Source organism: Eleutherodactylus coqui, unplaced genomic scaffold, assembly GCF_035609145.1.
Source record: "Eleutherodactylus coqui strain aEleCoq1 unplaced genomic scaffold, aEleCoq1.hap1 HAP1_SCAFFOLD_133, whole genome shotgun sequence".
Lineage (NCBI taxonomy): Eukaryota > Metazoa > Chordata > Amphibia > Anura > Eleutherodactylidae > Eleutherodactylus > Eleutherodactylus coqui.
In genome coordinates, this window is record NW_027102555.1 from 117,731 (window position 1) to 135,484 (window position 17,754).

Consider the following 17,754-nt stretch of genomic DNA (forward strand, 5'->3'; position numbering starts at 1 on the left):
GGTAGACTCCCATCTGCAGGAGACACGGGCGCCACTCATCCTCCACAGAGAAATCAACTGCGCGGTGACGAGGACGACAGAAGGCGCGAGAGGCGGCGGGTTGTTGTAGAATATTTATTAAGCTATCACAAGGTGCGCGGGGTTAATTTATATAGGTATAAAAAATACATTTCTATCGTCCTGCAGAGCAGCAGAAGGGAAGGCGAGGAGACGATCCGAGCACCAAGGCCTCCCCACCTCCAGGATATATGATACATGTTATAGCGATACGCTGTGAGATATATATATACACGCCTACACGGCAGCAGAGTATTAAGAAAGGGCTTATTAATAGAGCGCACTGCCCAAGGCACACAGCAGAGCGCGCCCGCCGGGGCAGAACATGCGGAGCAGTGACACAGCTTCATGCGCAGCCATTCTGTCCCTCCCTCGGAGAAGACTGAAATATCACGGACCGATCCCACCTGTCCTGAGAGAAGAGCTTCTACCCAACGCACCCCGCAGCCGCCATTAGTCAGAGACGGACTGTGCCCCCCCCAGCGTGGTCCTAATCTAAAAGCCCCAACGATCGGAACAAATACCCCGAAATGTCATGGAATAATCCATCCAAACCAAGAAAGGAGCACACAGAGCCTGCCACATGATGGGCCCTTGGTTCCTGCTGGGGGCCAACATTTCCACTGTGGAAAAGAAAAAATACTGATATGAAGTTGAAGATTGGGGAAGACGCTTTCATTCTACGAGGGAATATGCTACAGTGAGTGCTGTAATGTACCGCGCTATCAGGGGCCCCTGTGGCCCCCAGCCGTTAACTAGTACACCTGCACATCCCAGTTGTGGGAATGAAGATGATGTTCAGTCCCTGCAGGTCTGAATACTGCAGTTATGGCTGAATACTATTACCGCTGCGGAGGAGACCACAGTGACAGATCAGTACGTTGCGTGTCGCCGCCACACGTAGCGATGACAGCAGGGTCCCAGAAGGCACTTGGTTGTTGAGCGGGTAGAGGTCAGGGATGCATTGTACAGTAATGGGAATCATGTTGGGGGTGTTGGCTTCGGCAGCTGTGAGATAGGTCCTCTTGGTGCACGTGGTGGTGGTGGTGGTGGTGGTTTTGCATAGTCAAGACGAGGCAGACAGGAAGCAGATTATTTGTCCTGCATCTTCTCCAGGATGGGCACAATCATGTCGAACTTTGGTCTCTTGGCCGGATCCTCGTTCATACAGATCTTCATGAGTTTGCAGATGTGTGGAGAGATTCCAGGAGGAATAGTGGGGCGCAGACCTTCCAGAGAAACCTGTGACATAATGACAGTGCCGGTGAGCTGATCCTGACCCATCAAGTTCCTCGAGCCCCAGATCAACTGGAGGACGAGCTGCCTCTTACCTTCATACCGATCTCCATGTTTGAAAGGTCTGCAAAAGGCACCTCACGAGTCACCAGCTCCCACAGTAGAACAGCAAAGCTCCACATATCAGCTGAGCGACGGTTAATGTCCTCCGGGCGTTTCTGCAGAGCTGAAAAATACCAAAGACAATCAGTGATGGAGGCCCAAAGAGGAAGGAGATGGAGGGGACACCACACAACGTGGAGGAAAGAGATGGAGGGGACACCACACAACGTGGAGGAAAGAGATGGAGGGGACACCACACAACGTGAAGAGACGAGGAGGAAGGAGGGGATGGAGAGACGAGGAGGAAGGAGGGGATGGAGAGACGAGGAGGAAGGAGGGGATGGAGAGACGAGGAGGAAGGAGGGGATGGAGAGACGAGGAGGAAGGAGGGGATGGAGAGACGAGGAGGAAGGAGGGGATGGAGAGACGAGGAGGAAGGAGGGGATGGAGAGACGAGGAGGAAGGAAGGAATGGAGAGACGAGGAGGAAGGAGGGGATGGAGAGACGAGGAGGAAGGAGGGGATGGAGAGACGAGGAGGAAGGAGGGGATGGAGAGACGAGGAGGAAGGAGGGGATGGAGAGACGAGGAGGAAGGAGGGGATGGAGAGACGAGGAGGAAGGAGGGGATGGAGAGACGAGGAGGAAGGAGGGGATGGAGAGACGAGGAGGAAGGAGGGGATGGAGAGACGAGGAGGAAGGAGGGGATGGAGAGACGAGGAGGAAGGAGGGGAGGGAGAGACGAGGAGGAAGGAGGGGAGGGAGAGACGAGGAGGAAGGAGGGGATGGAGAGACGAGAAGGAAGGAGGAGAGGGAGAGACGAGAAGGAAGGAGGAGAGGGAGAGACGAGAAGGAAGGAGGAGAGGGAGAGACGAGAAGGAAGGAGGAGAGGGAGAGACGAGAAGGAAGGAGGAGAGGGAGAGACGAGAAGGAAGGAGGAGAGGGAGAGACGAGAAGGAAGGAGGAGAGGGAGAGACGAGAAGGAAGGAGGAGAGGGAGAGACGAGAAGGAAGGAGGAGAGGGAGAGACGAGAAGGAAGGAGGAGAGGGAGAGACGAGAAGGAAGGAGGAGAGGGAGAGACGAGAAGGAAGGAGGAGAGGGAGAGACGAGAAGGAAGGAGGAGAGGGAGAGACGAGAAGGAAGGAGGAGAGGGAGAGACGAGAAGGAAGGAGGAGAGGGAGAGACGAGAAGGAAGGAGGAGAGGGAGAGACGAGAAGGAAGGAGGAGAGGGAGAGACGAGAAGGAAGGAGGAGAGGGAGAGACGAGAAGGAAGGAGGAGAGGGAGAGACGAGAAGGAAGGAGGAGAGGGAGAGACGAGAAGGAAGGAGATGGAGGGGACACCACACAACATGGAGGAAGGAGATGGAGGGGACACCACACAACATGGAGGAAGGAGATGGAGGGGACACCACACAACATGGAGGAAAGAGATGGAGGGGACACCACACAACATGGAGGAAAGAGATGGAGGGGACACCACACAACATGGAGGAAAGAGATGGAGGGGACACCACACAACATGGAGGAAAGAGATGGAGGGGACACCACACAACATGAAGAGAAGAGGAGGAAGGAGGGGATGGAGAGACGAAAAGGAAGGAGGGGATGGAGGGGACACCACACATCGTGGAGAGACGAGATGGAGGGGACACCACACATCGTGGAGAGGCGAGATGGAGGGGACACCACACATCGTGGAGAGGCGAGATGGAGGGGACACCACACATCGTGGAGAGGCGAGATGGAGGGGACACCACACATCGTGGAGAGGGAGGGGACACCACACATCGTGGAGAGGCGAGAGGGAGGGGACACCACACATCGTGGAGAGGCGAGAGGGAGGGGACACCACACATCGTGGAGAGGCGAGAGGGAGGGGACACCACACATCGTGGAGAGGCGAGAGGGAGGGGACACCACACATCGTGGAGAGGCGAGAGGGAGGGGACACCACACATCGTGGAGAGGCGAGAGGGAGGGGACACCACACATCGTGGAGAGGCGAGAGGGAGGGGACACCACACATCGTGGAGAGGCGAGACGGAGGGGACACCACACATCGTGGAGAGGCGAGAGGGAGGGGACACCACACAACGTGGAGAGGCGAGAGGGAGGGGACACCACACAACGTGGAGAGGCGAGGAGGAAGGAGGAGATGGAGAGACGAGGAGGAAGGAGGAGATGGAGAGACGAGGAGGAAGGAGGAGATGGAGAGACGAGGAGGAAGGAGGAGATGGAGAGACGAGGAGGAAGGAGGAGATGGAGAGACGAGGAGGAAGGAGGAGATGGAGAGACGAGGAGGAAGGAGGAGATGGAGAGACGAGGAGGAAGGAGGAGATGGAGAGACGAGGAGGAAGGAGGAGATGGAGAGACGAGGAGGAAGGAGGAGATGGAGAGGCGAGGAGGAAGGAGGAGATGGAGAGGCGAGGAGGAAGGAGGAGATGGAGAGGCGAGAAGGAAGGAGGAGATGGAGAGGCGAGAAGGAAGGAGGAGATGGAGAGGCGAGAAGGAAGGAGGAGATGGAGAGGCGAGAAGGAAGGAGGAGATGGAGAGGCGAGAAGGAAGGAGGAGATGGAGAGGCGAGAAGGAAGGAGGAGATGGAGAGGCGAGAAGGAAGGAGGAGATGGAGAGGCGAGAAGGAAGGAGGAGATGGAGAGGCGAGAAGGAAGGAGGAGATGGAGAGACGAGAAGGAAGGAGGAGATGGAGAGAAGAAGAAGGAAGGAGGAGATGGAGAGAAGAAGAAGGAAGGAGGAGATGGAGAGAAGAAGAAGGAAGGAGGAGATGGAGAGAAGAAGAAGGAAGGAGGAGATGGAGAGAAGAAGAAGGAAGGAGGAGATGGAGAGACGAGAAGGAAGGAGGAGATGGAGAGACGAGAAGGAAGGAGGAGATGGAGAGACGAGAAGGAAGGAGGAGATGGAGAGACGAGAAGGAAGGAGGAGATGGAGAGACGAGAAGGAAGGAGGAGATGGAGTGACGAGAAGGAAGGAGGAGATGGAGAGCCGAGAAGGAAGGAGGAGATGGAGAGACGAGAAGGAAGGAGGAGATGGAGTGACGAGAAGGAAGGAGGAGATGGAGTGACGAGAAGGAAGGAGGAGATGGAGAGACGAGAAGGAAGGAGGAGATGGAGAGACGAGAAGGAAGGAGGAGATGGAGAGACGAGAAGGAAGGAGGAGATGGAGTGACGAGAAGGAAGGAGGAGATGGAGAGACGAGAAGGAAGGAGGAGATGGAGAGACGAGAAGGAAGGAGGAGATGGACAGACGAGAAGGAAGGAGGAGATGGACAGACGAGAAGGAAGGAGGAGATGGACAGACGAGAAGGAAGGAGGAGATGGAGAGGACACCACACAACATGAAAAAACGAGGAGATGGAGGGGACACCACCAATATGGAGAGAACGCCATACAATATGGAGAGAACAACATGCAATATGGAGATATAGGAGAAGCATTAAGTCCACAGTGAAGGAGTTACCTTCTGGTGCAATCCAAGCAGGGCAGTACATGCGTCCTGGACACTGGAAAGAAAGCTTCACGTCCGCCATGCTTATACGAGCTGTCATATCTTCATCAATCTGCAGAAAAGTAAAGACCTTAGCCCTGTCCATGGCATCATGTTTAAAGAAAACCAACCAAGGAGGTTGGAGATCGAAATATTTGAAGCTGAAGCTACTGACAAACCTTCCACCCCCCCACCAGAGGCCTCTTACCGCCAACGAAGACAGTGCCTCGCCTGGACCCTGGAGGACTGGTAACCTGCTCAGATTAGTCACTGTATGTATAGTTTCAGGCTGATGGTGGGGCTCATATAGGGCACAGACCCCAACTAGCCACGGTCCACAGCAGTCAACAAGGCGCTGTGCAGGCCAGTGGGGGCTCCATACTGTTGTGTGTGGAAGGGGAGGTGAGGGGGGGGGGAGAGTTCTCATGGCATGGGTTGGGTTGGGTCCACTGGTCTCTATGGGTGGAAATATGGGGAGGGATGACTAATAAAATCCTGATAGGGTTTTTTTTTTATAGACTACTGAAAATAACAGAAGAAACTGAAAACTTAAAGGAGGCTAGGACAGATGTCAAACTGCAATGGAGTAATTATAATGGGGGACTTTAATTATCCGGATATAATATGAGATAACGAAACCTGCAAATCTCACAGGGGTGATAAGTTCTTGGGAACAATTAAAGACAATTAACCATAGCCAACTAGTGTGGTAACCAACAAGAGGGAGGGCCATTCTGGACTTAGTACTAACTAACAAGCCAGACAGAATCATGGGGGTGCAGGTTGAGGGGCACTTGGGGAACAGCGACCACAATATAATCAACATCCAGCTGTCGTTCAATAGGAAGCCTTATCAGGGAGAGACAAAGAAACTAAACTTTAGTAAAGCAAAATTTGATGAGCTTAGAACTACTATCGGTAACATTAATTGGGACAACATCCTCAAAAATATCAGTACGGAGGACAAATGGGAGGAGTTTAAAAGGATCCTAATCACCTCATGGGAGCAGTTCATTCCCTTTAAAAATAAAAAGAACTTCAAGTAAACGGAAACCAATGTGGATCAACAAGACGGTAAGGGGGGCAATAAATGAAAAAAAAGAAAGCGTTCAAACTACTAAAGCAAGAAGGCAGCGAAGAAGCGCTAAAATCACACAGGGAAAAAACAAATCTGCGTCTAGAGGAAAGTAGGTTTCATCACCAACGCAGGAGTGGGTTCTTTACTCTAAGAGCAGTGAGACTGTGGAACTCTTTGCCTGAGGACGTGGTGATGGCAGGATCCATAGAGGAGTTTAAGTGGGACTAGATGTCTATATATGATATTTCAGGATATAGACATTAGGTGACCAGCGGGTTTGCTGATCCGGGTCTTACAGTCAGCTGAGAACTCTCAGATGTTGATCCATGTTTTTTATTCTGACTGCCGTTATGGAGTCGGGACGGAATTTTTTCCCTTATATGGGCTAAATTGGCTTCTGCCTCTTGGGTTTTTTTTTTGCCTTCCTCTGGATCAACAATGGGGAGTGGAAACAGGCTGAATTAGATGGACATTGTCTCCCTTCAGCCCAACATACTATGTTACCTACACAAATCAGTGGCCACTGCGTCTCCTTCATGGACTTCATGTCCCCCACAATGATGGAATGTTCCAGCAGGATAAGACTCCAGGCCGCCATGGCGCAGGCGGCACGTTCACCCCACATAAGCCCAATCAAGCATGTATGGTGGAGCATTCACCCCCGAGATACTACAAGTACCCCGGAGCTGTGAGGGCATCCAGACGGCTCAACATTCCCCCATATGCCTTCCATCCACTTGTGGAATCAGTGCTGCACTTTGCTGGGCGGGTCCTACATGATATTAGTTCCAGTCCCATGACTTCTGGCCCATCAGTATATAAGTAGACACGGAGGAGGACATGATCTGAATCCATAGGAACACATTACTCATGACCGGGTCCTTTTCCCATTTCATCTCCCAGGTCTGCATTAAGGAGATGGACCAGATGTCAAACACCGGTTCGCTACACCTCGCGTGCTCACCATGACGCTGCGACTGTTCAAGTAATGGCGAGGAATAAGTGGCTCCAATGTGTGGAGGAAGGCCATGCCACGGGCGATGTCCAGAGCAAACTTCACTGCTTGACACTGATCAACCACCAGATCTATGAGGAAACAAAGAGACCACATGACAGCGCCCGCTGCCGCTGACATCCTGCCACTTCCTGCCCAGTAATCAGCTCCAAGCAGCAGGCACATCACATCCTGCCAGCCCGGTATCATACCCCTCCAAGGCAATGGCGCTCCCTCTGGCCACCCTCCACATCGTGCAGATACTCACTGGTTCCTTCGTGGAGGACGTTGTACAGGGATCCGTACGGCATCCAGTGTGTAATAAGCACCGGATGAGGGGCCGGGGGTGACTGACAGGCACCCAATACTGGGAGGACATTGGGATGGGAAAATATCCTATGTGGAAGAGGAGCACAGACAAGAATAAAGACACGGGAACGGTATGTGTGACCACAACACAAGTGCCGCTATGGGAGGAGCCAATAACTCAAGGTAAAGAAACCAGACCGCCCGCTGAGTCGTGTACAGCAGCTCCTCATCCGGGACTCAGCTGAGCCGAGCGAGAACCACAACTCCCCTCTCTGGGACTTACCTTAGTTTGGGATACTCTTCATTGAAGTCCCGACTCTTCCTGGTGCTCCAGTCACGGATCTTTAGGACTTTAATGATGATGTCGTTGCCCTGCCAGCGGCCCTTCCACAGCTGCAAAGATAAGATCAGCACAATTGTAGGGCCCGGGAAGGGCACTCATCACCATCACTATGCTAAGGCCCAAGACGGACGCTCATCGTCATCACCATCACTATGCTAAGGCCCAAGACGGACGCTCATCGTCATCACTAGGGTTGGGCTGGGATTGGCACTCATCATCATCACAATCACTATGGTTGGGCTGGGACGGGCGCTCATCGTCATCACAATCACTATGGTAAGGCTGGGACGGGCGCTCATCGTCATCACTAGGGTTGGGCTGGGATTGGCACTCATCATCATCACAATCACTATGGTTGGGCTGGGACGGGCGCTCATCGTCATCACAATCACTATGGTTGGGCCTGGGACGGGCGCTCATCGTCATCACAATCACTATGGTTGGGCCTGGGACGGGCGCTCATCGTCATCACTATGGTTGGGCCTTGGACGGGCGCTCATCGTCATCACAATCACTATGGTTGGGCCTGGGACGGGCGCTCATCGTCATCACAATCACTATGGTAAGGCTGGGACGGACGCTCATCGACATCACAATCACTATGGTTGGGCCTGGGACGGGCGCTCATCGTCATCACAATCACTATGGTTGGGCCTGGGACGGGCGCTCATCGTCATCACAATCACTATGGTAAGGCTGGGACGGGCGCTCATCGTCATCACAATCACTATGGTAAGGCTGGGACGGGCGCTCATCGTCATCACAATCACTAGGGTTGGGCTGGGACGGGCGCTCATCGTCATCACTAGGGTTGGGCTGGGACGGGCGCTCATTGTCATCACAATCACTATGGTTGGGCCTGGGACGGGCGCTCATCGTCATCACAATCACTATGGTTGGGCTGGGACGGGCGCTCATCGTCATCACAATCACTATGGTTGGGCCTGGGACGGGCGCTCATCGTCATCACAATCACTATGGTAAGGCTGGGACGGGCGCTCATCGTCATCACAATCACTATGGTAAGGCTGGGACGGGCGCTCATCGTCATCACAATCACTAGGGTTGGGCTGGGACGGGCGCTCATCGTCATCACTAGGGTTGGGCTGGGACGGGCGCTCATCGTCATCACTAGGGTTGGGCTGGGACGGGCGCTCATCGTCATCACTAGGGTTGGGCTGGGACGGGCGCTCATCGTCATCACTAGGGTTGGGCTGGGACGGGCGCTCATCGTCATCACTAGGGTTGGGCTGGGACGGGCGCTCATCGTCATCACTAGGGTTGGGCTGGGACGGGCGCTCATCGTCATCACTAGGGTTGGGCTGGGACGGGCGCTCATCGTCATCACTAGGGTTGGGCTGGGACGGGCGCTCATCGTCATCACTAGGGTTGGGCTGGGACGGGCGCTCATCGTCATCACTAGGGTTGGGCCTGGGACGGGCGCTCATCGTCATCCCTAGGGTTGGGCTGGGACAGGCGCTCATCGTCATCACTAGGGTTGGGCTGGGACGGGCGATCATCATCATCACAATCACTATGGTAAGGCAGGGACGGGCGCTCATCGTCATCACTATAGTAAGGCCGCTCATCGTCATCACTATGGTAAGGCTGGGACAGGCGCTCATCGTCATCACAATCACTATGGTTGGGCTGGGACGGGCGCTCATCGTCATCACTAGGGTTGGGCTGGGACGGACGCTCATCGTCATCACTAGGGTTGGGCTGGGACGGGCGCTCATCGTCATCACTAGGGTTGGGCTGGGACGGGCGCTCATCGTCATCACTATGGTAGGGCTGGGACGGGCGCTCATCGTCATCACAATCACTATGGTAAAGCTGGGACGGGCGCTCATCGTCATCACAATCACTATGGTTGGCCTGGGACGGGTGCTCATCGTCCTCAAAATCACTATGGTTGGGCCTGGGACGGGCGCTAATCATCATCACTATAGTAAGGCCGCTCATCGTCATCATTATGGTAAGGGTGGGATGGGTGCTTATTGTCATCACAATCACTATGGTTGGGCTGGGACGGGTGCTCATCGTCATCACTATAGTAAGGCCTCTCATCGTCATCATTATGGTAAGGGTGGGATGGGTGCTTATTGTCATCACAATCACTATGGTTGGGCTGGGATGGATGCTCATCGTCATCACTATAGTAAGGCCTCTCATCGTCATCATTATGGTAAGGGTGGGATGGGTGCCTATTGTCATCACAATCACTATGGTTGGGCTGGGATGGATGCTCATCAGCACTTACCTCTCCAGAATGGTTATCGTTGATCTTGTGGCTGAGTGTTAGCTGCTTGTAATCTATACCGGCCTGCTTGTTAAGAGTACCGTTACCTGCAGATGAGAGATGCGGATATGAAGTGATCAGGTATCCAATTGGACATCATATGGGGGGGTGGGAAGCTGCAGAGGTGTAATGGAGGATAAGGACAGGTGAGTGATCAGTAATGGAGTAGCAGGAGAGGACAGGGGTAGATGAGGCGACTAGGAGGGCAGGGCTACAGTATGGCATATGTTTTTATATGGAGAAGGATGGGAGACGCGCGGAAGATCCCACAGTTGCAAGGCCGTCCTCACGTGGTCGGGTTCTGGTGGTTCCTTTCCAGAAGGTGTCCTTGTAGGGAATCCTATTCATGCTTTGCCCCATCTTCTCAGCCCGGTCTGTGGAGATGAACATACATGTTTGCACACCAGTACACCATATGCACCCCTACTCATACACTACCGGTCAAAAGTTTTACAACACCATCATTTTTCCAGTTGTTATTGATATTTACATTTTAGGTCACAGATGGACTTGGAAATGAAAGCAGAAAACAAACAAGTTATGATTACTACAAATAATGGAGTAACTTTACAGGGGGTTGGACCCGATGACCCCGGAGGACCCAATGACCCCAGGGGACCCAATGACCCCAGGGGACCCAATGACCCCAGGGGACCCAATGACCCCAGGGGACCCAATGACCCCAGGGGACCCAATGACCCCAGGGGACCCAATGACCCCAGAGGAGCCAATGACCCCAGAGGACCCAATGACCCCAGAGGACCCAATGACCCCAGAGGACCCTTTTAACTCTACCATTCTATGAACTTTGTTTCACCTAATTAAGAGGGGCTGCTGATAAGGCTTTGGCTTTGTGTTCTTTTTTTGTTTCTATGGTAACGGATGTTCCATCACATGAAAGCCTTATGTGTCTAATATATGTGTTTGTAGCTTATGGCCACAGTGATCTCGGCACACAGGAAAACAAAATGGCGGAGGAGTGATAAAGAGGAGTGATCAAGTCCATTAATGATATTCATGGTGATATGTGGCAGACATTGGGGGATCAATGCCCTACAGGTACTGGGTGGCCACTTCAGCCCCAATGATGGGGAACGTCCTGGACGGCCGAGAGGGGTTGTTGTTCCGGAGATCGCCGATGCTGCGCACAACCTCATACTGGAGAATCGGCCGGGTGCAGGAATAGCCGCCATCATGGGGATTTCTGGGGAACGTGTTTGTGTCATCATCCATGAAGAAGCGATCTGCACAGCGGGTCCCCAAATGTGTGACAACAGATCAGAAAAGCATGGAGTGAGAACCTCCCGGTCCATTTGTCAGCGTTTCTGGACTGATAAGAACTTCCTGGACCGACTGGTCACCATGGATGAGACCTGGATTTATGTGTATGACCCTGAAACCAAGGAGCAGTCAGAGAGTGGAGGCCCAGTGGTTGTCAGCCACTAAGGTGATGGCGTCTGTGTACAGATATATACAGCCACCACTAGGGGGAGCTCACTACATACAGATATATACAGCCACCACTAGGGGGAGCTCACTACATACAGATATATACAGCCACCACTAGGGGGAGCTCACTACATACAGATATATACAGCCACCACTAGGGGGAGCTCACTACATACAGATATATACAGCCACCACTAGGGGGAGCTCACTACATACAGATATATACAGCCACCACTAGGGGGAGCTCACTACATACAGATGTATATAGCCACCACTAGGGGGAGCAGTCAGAGAGTGGAGGCCCAGTGGTCCTTAGCCACTAAGGTGATGGCGTCTGTGTACAGATATATACAGCCACCACTAGGGGGAGCAGTCAGAGAGTGGAGGCCCAGTGGTCCTCAGCCACTAAAGTGAAGGCATCTGCGTACAGATATATACAGCCACCACTAGGGGGAGCTCACTACATACAGATATATACAGCCACCACTAGGGGGAGCTCACTACATACAGATATATACAGCCACCACTAGGGGGAGCAGTCAGAGAGTGGAGGCCCAATGGTTCTCAGCCACTAAGGTGATGGCGTCTGTGTTCTGGGATAAGGAGGCCATGCTGCTGGTGGACGACCTCCACAATGATTCCACCATCAATGCAAGGGATTACATTGACCTTTTGGACCAATTGAAGGCAGCTCTGAAGGCCAAAAGGCGCGGCAAGCTGTCCAAAGGCATCTTGTTCCTGCAAGACAATGCCTCCGCTCACACTGCACAAGCGACCACCGCAAAACTGGTGGAGCTAGGCTTCCCGCTGGTTGACCACCCACCTTATTCACCAGATCTAGCTCCCTCCAACTACCATCTGTTTCCAGAAGAAACACCTCAGGGGGACCAAATGTCCCCCCATTCCTGATGCCATGGCTGCTACGGATGACTGGTTTGAGGCACAACTGAAATCCTTTTTGCAAGGCTTCCAGAACTTGGAATCCCGATGTAAGAAGTGTGTTGGCATCAGTGGAGAGGATGTGGGAGGAATGGAAAGTTCCATCTTCATATCTCGTTTCTTTCTGGGGGAAGCCAAAGCCTTATCAGCAGCCCCTCGTACATCTAGATGTGTGACTCCTCTGGTCGTCCCTCTGGCTGATAACAGTGTTACACAATCCGGACATTCCTTCTACAATTACACTCAGATATCGTTGCAGAAGTTCCCACAAATGTGCTGCACTTGCAGGTTGCTTTGCTTTCACCCTTCTGTCCAGATTATCCCAGACAAGCCCCGTGGGGATTAAGCCTGGAGGCCATGAAGGCCATTCCATTCTTTGTAGCCTACAGGCTTCTTCTTGTCTTCTCACGTAGTTCTGAAATAACCTAGAAGTGTTTTGGATCATTATCAAAATGCTATGGTAGCCATTTTTGTCCGGTGGGCCAGTTGCCATGTAGAAGTTGCCAATTCTGGATTGAACCAATGAGCTGCTTTCTCCTCCATGTTTGACAGTTGGTCACACACTCAGGCACCATCCTCTCACCAGCTTGACGGTGTACGAAAACCCTGTGAGATGTAGCAAGAGGGTCACATTTTGATTCATCAGTCCATAAGACCTTCCACTCTTCAGTACTAGAGGCGCTGCTTGACAGAAGTCTTCTCTGCACTAATGAGTGGGAGCAGCGCCCCACTCGGGACGAGACGCCCGCGCCAGGGCGGCCCCACTCGGGACGAGACGCCCGCGCCAGGGCGGACCCACTCGGGCCGAGACGCCCGCGCCAGGGCGGACCCACTCGGGCCGAGACGCCCGCGCCAGGGCGGCCCCACTCGGGACGAGACGCCCGCGCCAGGGCGGCCCCACTCGGGACGAGACGCCCGCGCCAGGGCGGCCCCACTCGGGACGAGACGCCCGCGCCAGGGCGGCCCCACTCGGGACGAGACGCCCGCGCCAGGGCGGCCCCACTCGAGACGAGACGCCCGCGCCAGGGCGGCCCCACTCGAGACGAGACGCCCGTGTGAGAGGGTTAGAATTGCCTGTCTAGTTTGGTGCGTTGCCATTTTTCTGCTATTATGATAGTTTCCTGTGGAGAAAAACTGTCCAGCGGCTCCCCTAGAGGGCGCTGGTGAGAGAACGCACTGATTTCCATGGTTTGTACACCTTCCCGCATATTTATGTGTTTCGCTCAGGCGTCAAACTTTTCACATTATCAGCTGGACTTACGTGTGTCACAAATAACTGGAAACCGTGAGGTGTTGTAAAACGTGCCCCCCTAGAGTCGCTGACCCCCCTGTACAGTATATACCCCCCCAGTCACTGACCCCCCTGTACAGTAAATACCCCCCCAGTCACTGACCCCCCTGTACAGTATATACCCCCTGAGAGTCACTGACCCCCCTGTACAGTATATACCCCCCGAGAGTCACTGACCGCCCTGTACAGTATATACCCCCCCTAGAGTCACTGACCCCCCTGTACAGTATATACCCCCCAAGAGTCACTGACCCCCCTGTACAGTATATACCCCCCGAGAGTCACTGACCCCCCTGTACAGTATATACCCCCCGAGTCACTAACCCCCTGTACAGTATATACCCCCCTAGAGTCACTGACCCCCCTGTACAGTATATACCCCCCGAGAGTCACTGACCGCCCTGTACAGTATATACCCCCCCTAGAGTCACTGACCCCCCTGTACAGTATATACCCCCCAAGAGTCACTGACCCCCCTGTACAGTATATACCCCCCGAGAGTCACTGACCCCCCTGTACAGTATATACCCCCCGAGTCACTAACCCCCTGTACAGTATATACCCCCCTAGAGTCACTGACCCCCCTGTACAGTATATACCCCCCGAGAGTCACTGACCCCCCTGTACAGTATATACCCCCTAGTCACTGACCCCCCTGTACAGTATATACCCCCCGAGAGTCACTGACCCCCCTCTACAGTATATACCCCCCGAGAGTCACTGACCCCCCTGTACAGTATATACCCCCCCGAGTCACTGACCCCCCTGTACAGTATATACCCCCCTAGAGTTACTGACCCCCCTGTACAGTATATACCCCCCGAGAGTCACTGACCCCCCTGTACAGTATATACCCCTAGTCACTGACCCCCCTGTACAGCATATACCCCTAGTCACTGACCCCCCTGTACAGCATATACCCCCTAGTCACTGACCCCCCTGTACAGTATATACCCCCCAAGAGTCACTGACCCCCGTGCACAGTATATACCCCCCGAGAGTCACTGACCCCCGTGTACAGTATATACCCCCTAGTCACTGACCCCCCTGTACAGAATATACCCCCCGAGAGTCACTGACCCCCGTGCACAGTATATACCCCCCCGAGAGTCACTGACCCCCGTGTACAGTATATACCCCCCGAGTCACTGACCCCCCTGTACAGTATATACCGCCCTAGAGTTACTGACCCCCCTGTACAGTATATACCCCACGAGAGTCACTGACCCCCTGTACAGTATATACCCCCTAGTCACTGACCCCCCTGTACAGTATATACCCCCCGAGAGTCACTGACCCCCCTGTACAGTATATACCCCCCGAGAGTCACTGACCCCCTGCACAGTATATACCCCCCGAGAGTCACTGACCCCCCTGTACAGTATATACCCCCCTAGAGTCACTGACCCCCCTGTACAGTATATACCCCCCCTAGAGTCACTGACCCCCCTGTACAGTATATACCCCCCAAGAGTCACTGACCCCCCTGTACAGTATATACCCCCCGAGAGTCACTGACCCCCCTGTACAGTATATACCCCCCGAGTCACTGACCCCCTGTACAGTATATACCCCCCGAGTCACTGACCCCCCCTGTACAGTATATACCCCCCTAGAGTCACTGACCCCCCTGTACAGTATATACACCCCGAGAGTCACTGACCCCCCTGTACAGTATATACCCCCTAGTCACTGACCCCCCTGTACAGTATATACCCCCCGAGAGTCACTGACCCCCCTCTACAGTATATACCCCCCGAGAGTCACTGACCCCCCTGTACAGTATATACCCCCCGAGAGTCACTGACCCCCCTGTACAGTATATACCCCTAGTCACTGACCCCCCTGTACAGCATATACCCCCTAGTCACTGACCCCCCTGTACAGTATATACCCCCCAAGAGTCACTGACTCCCGTGCACAGTATATACCCCCCGAGAGTCACTGACCCCCGTGCACAGTATATACCCCCTAGTCACTGACCCCCCCCTGTACAGAATATACCCCCCGAGAGTCACTGACCCCCGTGCACAGTATATACCCCCCGAGTCACTGACCCCCCTGTACAGTATATACCCCCCTAGAGTCACTGACCCCCCTGTACAGTATATACCCCCCGAGAGTCACTGACCCCCCTGTACAGTATATACCCCCTAGTCACTGACCCCCCTGTACAGTATATACCCCCCGAGAGTCACTGACCCCCCTGTACAGTATATACCCCACGAGAGTCACTGACCACCCTGTACAGTATATACCCCCCGAGAGTCACTGACCCCCCTGTACAGTATATACCCCCCTAGAGTCACTGACCCCCCTGTACAGTATATACCCCCCTAGAGTCACTGACCCCCCCTGTACAGTATATACCCCCCGAGAGTCACTGACCCCCCTGTACAGTATATACCCCCTAGTCACTGACCCCCCTGTACAGCATATACCCCCTAGTCACTGACCCCCCTGGTACAGTATATACCCCCTGAGAGTCACTGACCCACGTGCACAGTATATACCCCCGAGAGTCACTGACCCCCGTGCACAGTCTATACCCCCCGAGAGTCACTGACCCCCGTGTACAGTATATACCCCCTAGTCACTGACCCCCCTGTACAGAATATACCCCCCCGAGAGTCACTGACCCCCGTGCACAGTATATACCCCCCGAGAGTCACTGACCCCCGTGTACAGTATATACCCCCTAGTCACTGACCCCCCTGTACAGTATATACCCCTCGAGAGTCACTGACCCACGTGTACAGTATATACCCCCTAGTCACTGACCCCCCTGTACAGTATATACCCCCCAAGAGTCACTGACCCCCCTGTACAGTATATACCCCCGAGAGTCACTGACCCCCGTGTACAGTATATACCCCCCGAGAGTCACTGACCCCCGTGTACAGTATATACCCCCCGAGAGTCACTGACCCACGTGCACAGTATATACCCCCCGAGAGTCACTGACCCCCGTGTATAGTATATACCCCCTAGTCACTGACGCCCCTGTACAGTATATACCCCCCGAGAGTCACTGACCCACGTGTACAGTATATACCCCCTAGTCACTGACCCCCCCTGTACAGTATATACCCCCCGAGAGTCACTGACCCCCCTGTACAGTATATACCCCCCCTAGAGTCACTGACCCCCCTGTACAGTATATACCCCCCTAGAGTCACTGACCCCCCTGTACAGTATATACCCCCCGAGTCACTGACCCCCCTGTACAGTATATACCCCCCCTAGAGTCACTGACCCCCCTGTACAGTATATACCCCCCCTAGAGTCACTGACCCCCCTGTACAGTATATACCCCCCCTAGAGTCACTGACCCCCCTCTACAGTATATACCCCCTAGTCACTGACCTCCTCTACAGTATATACCCCCCTAGTCACTGACCCCCCTCTACAGTATATACCCCCCTAGTCACTGACCCCCCTGTACAGTATATACCCCCCCGAGAGTCACTGACCCCCCTGTACAGTATATACCCCCCCCCGAGAGTCACTGACCCCCCTGTACAGTATATACCCCCCGAGAGTCACTGACCCCCCTGTACAGTACATACCCCCCGAGAGTCACTGACCCCCCTGTACATCATATACCCCCCGAGAGTCACTGACCCCCCTGTACAGTATATACCCCCTAGTCACTGACCCCCCTGTACAGTATATACCCCCCGAGAGTCACTGACCCCCCTGTACAGTATATACCCCCCGAGAGTCACTGACCCCCCTGTACAGTATATACCCCCTAGTCACTGACCCCCCCCGGTACAATATATACCCCCCGAGAGTCACTGACCCCCCCTGTACAATATATACCCCCCGAGAGTCACTGACCCCCCCTGTACAGTATATACCCCCGAGAGTCACTGACCCCCCCTGTACAGTATATACCCCCCAGTCACTGACCCCCCTGTACAGTATATACCCCCCCAGAGTCCCTGACCCCCCTGTACAGTATATACCCCCCGAGAGATACTGACCCCCGTACAGTATATACCCCCCAGAGTCACTGACCCCCTGTACAGTATATACCCCCCCCAGAGTCACTGACCCCCCTGTACAGTATATACACCCCCAGAGTCACTGACCCCCCTGTACAGTATATACCCCTCCCCCCACTCCCCAGTCACTGACCCCCCCTGTACAGA

General features: G+C 54.0%; 1 protein-coding gene across 1 annotated transcript in view; it reads right to left on the reverse strand.

The window, feature by feature from the left end:
- Nucleotides 1–100: 100 nt before the first annotated feature.
- Nucleotides 101–17,754, reverse strand: part of ILK (integrin linked kinase) — an 18,188-nt gene continuing 534 nt past the window's right edge. The window contains 10 exon segments of the mRNA XM_066588934.1: nt 101–1,299; nt 1,389–1,519; nt 4,866–4,965; nt 6,935–7,056; nt 7,233–7,360; nt 7,557–7,666; nt 9,880–9,965; nt 10,209–10,292; nt 12,469–12,731; nt 12,890–12,912. Coding sequence (XP_066445031.1) covers nt 1,150–1,299; nt 1,389–1,519; nt 4,866–4,965; nt 6,935–7,056; nt 7,233–7,360; nt 7,557–7,666; nt 9,880–9,965; nt 10,209–10,292; nt 12,469–12,731; nt 12,890–12,912 — 1,197 coding nt within the window. The 3' untranslated portion in view covers nt 101–1,149.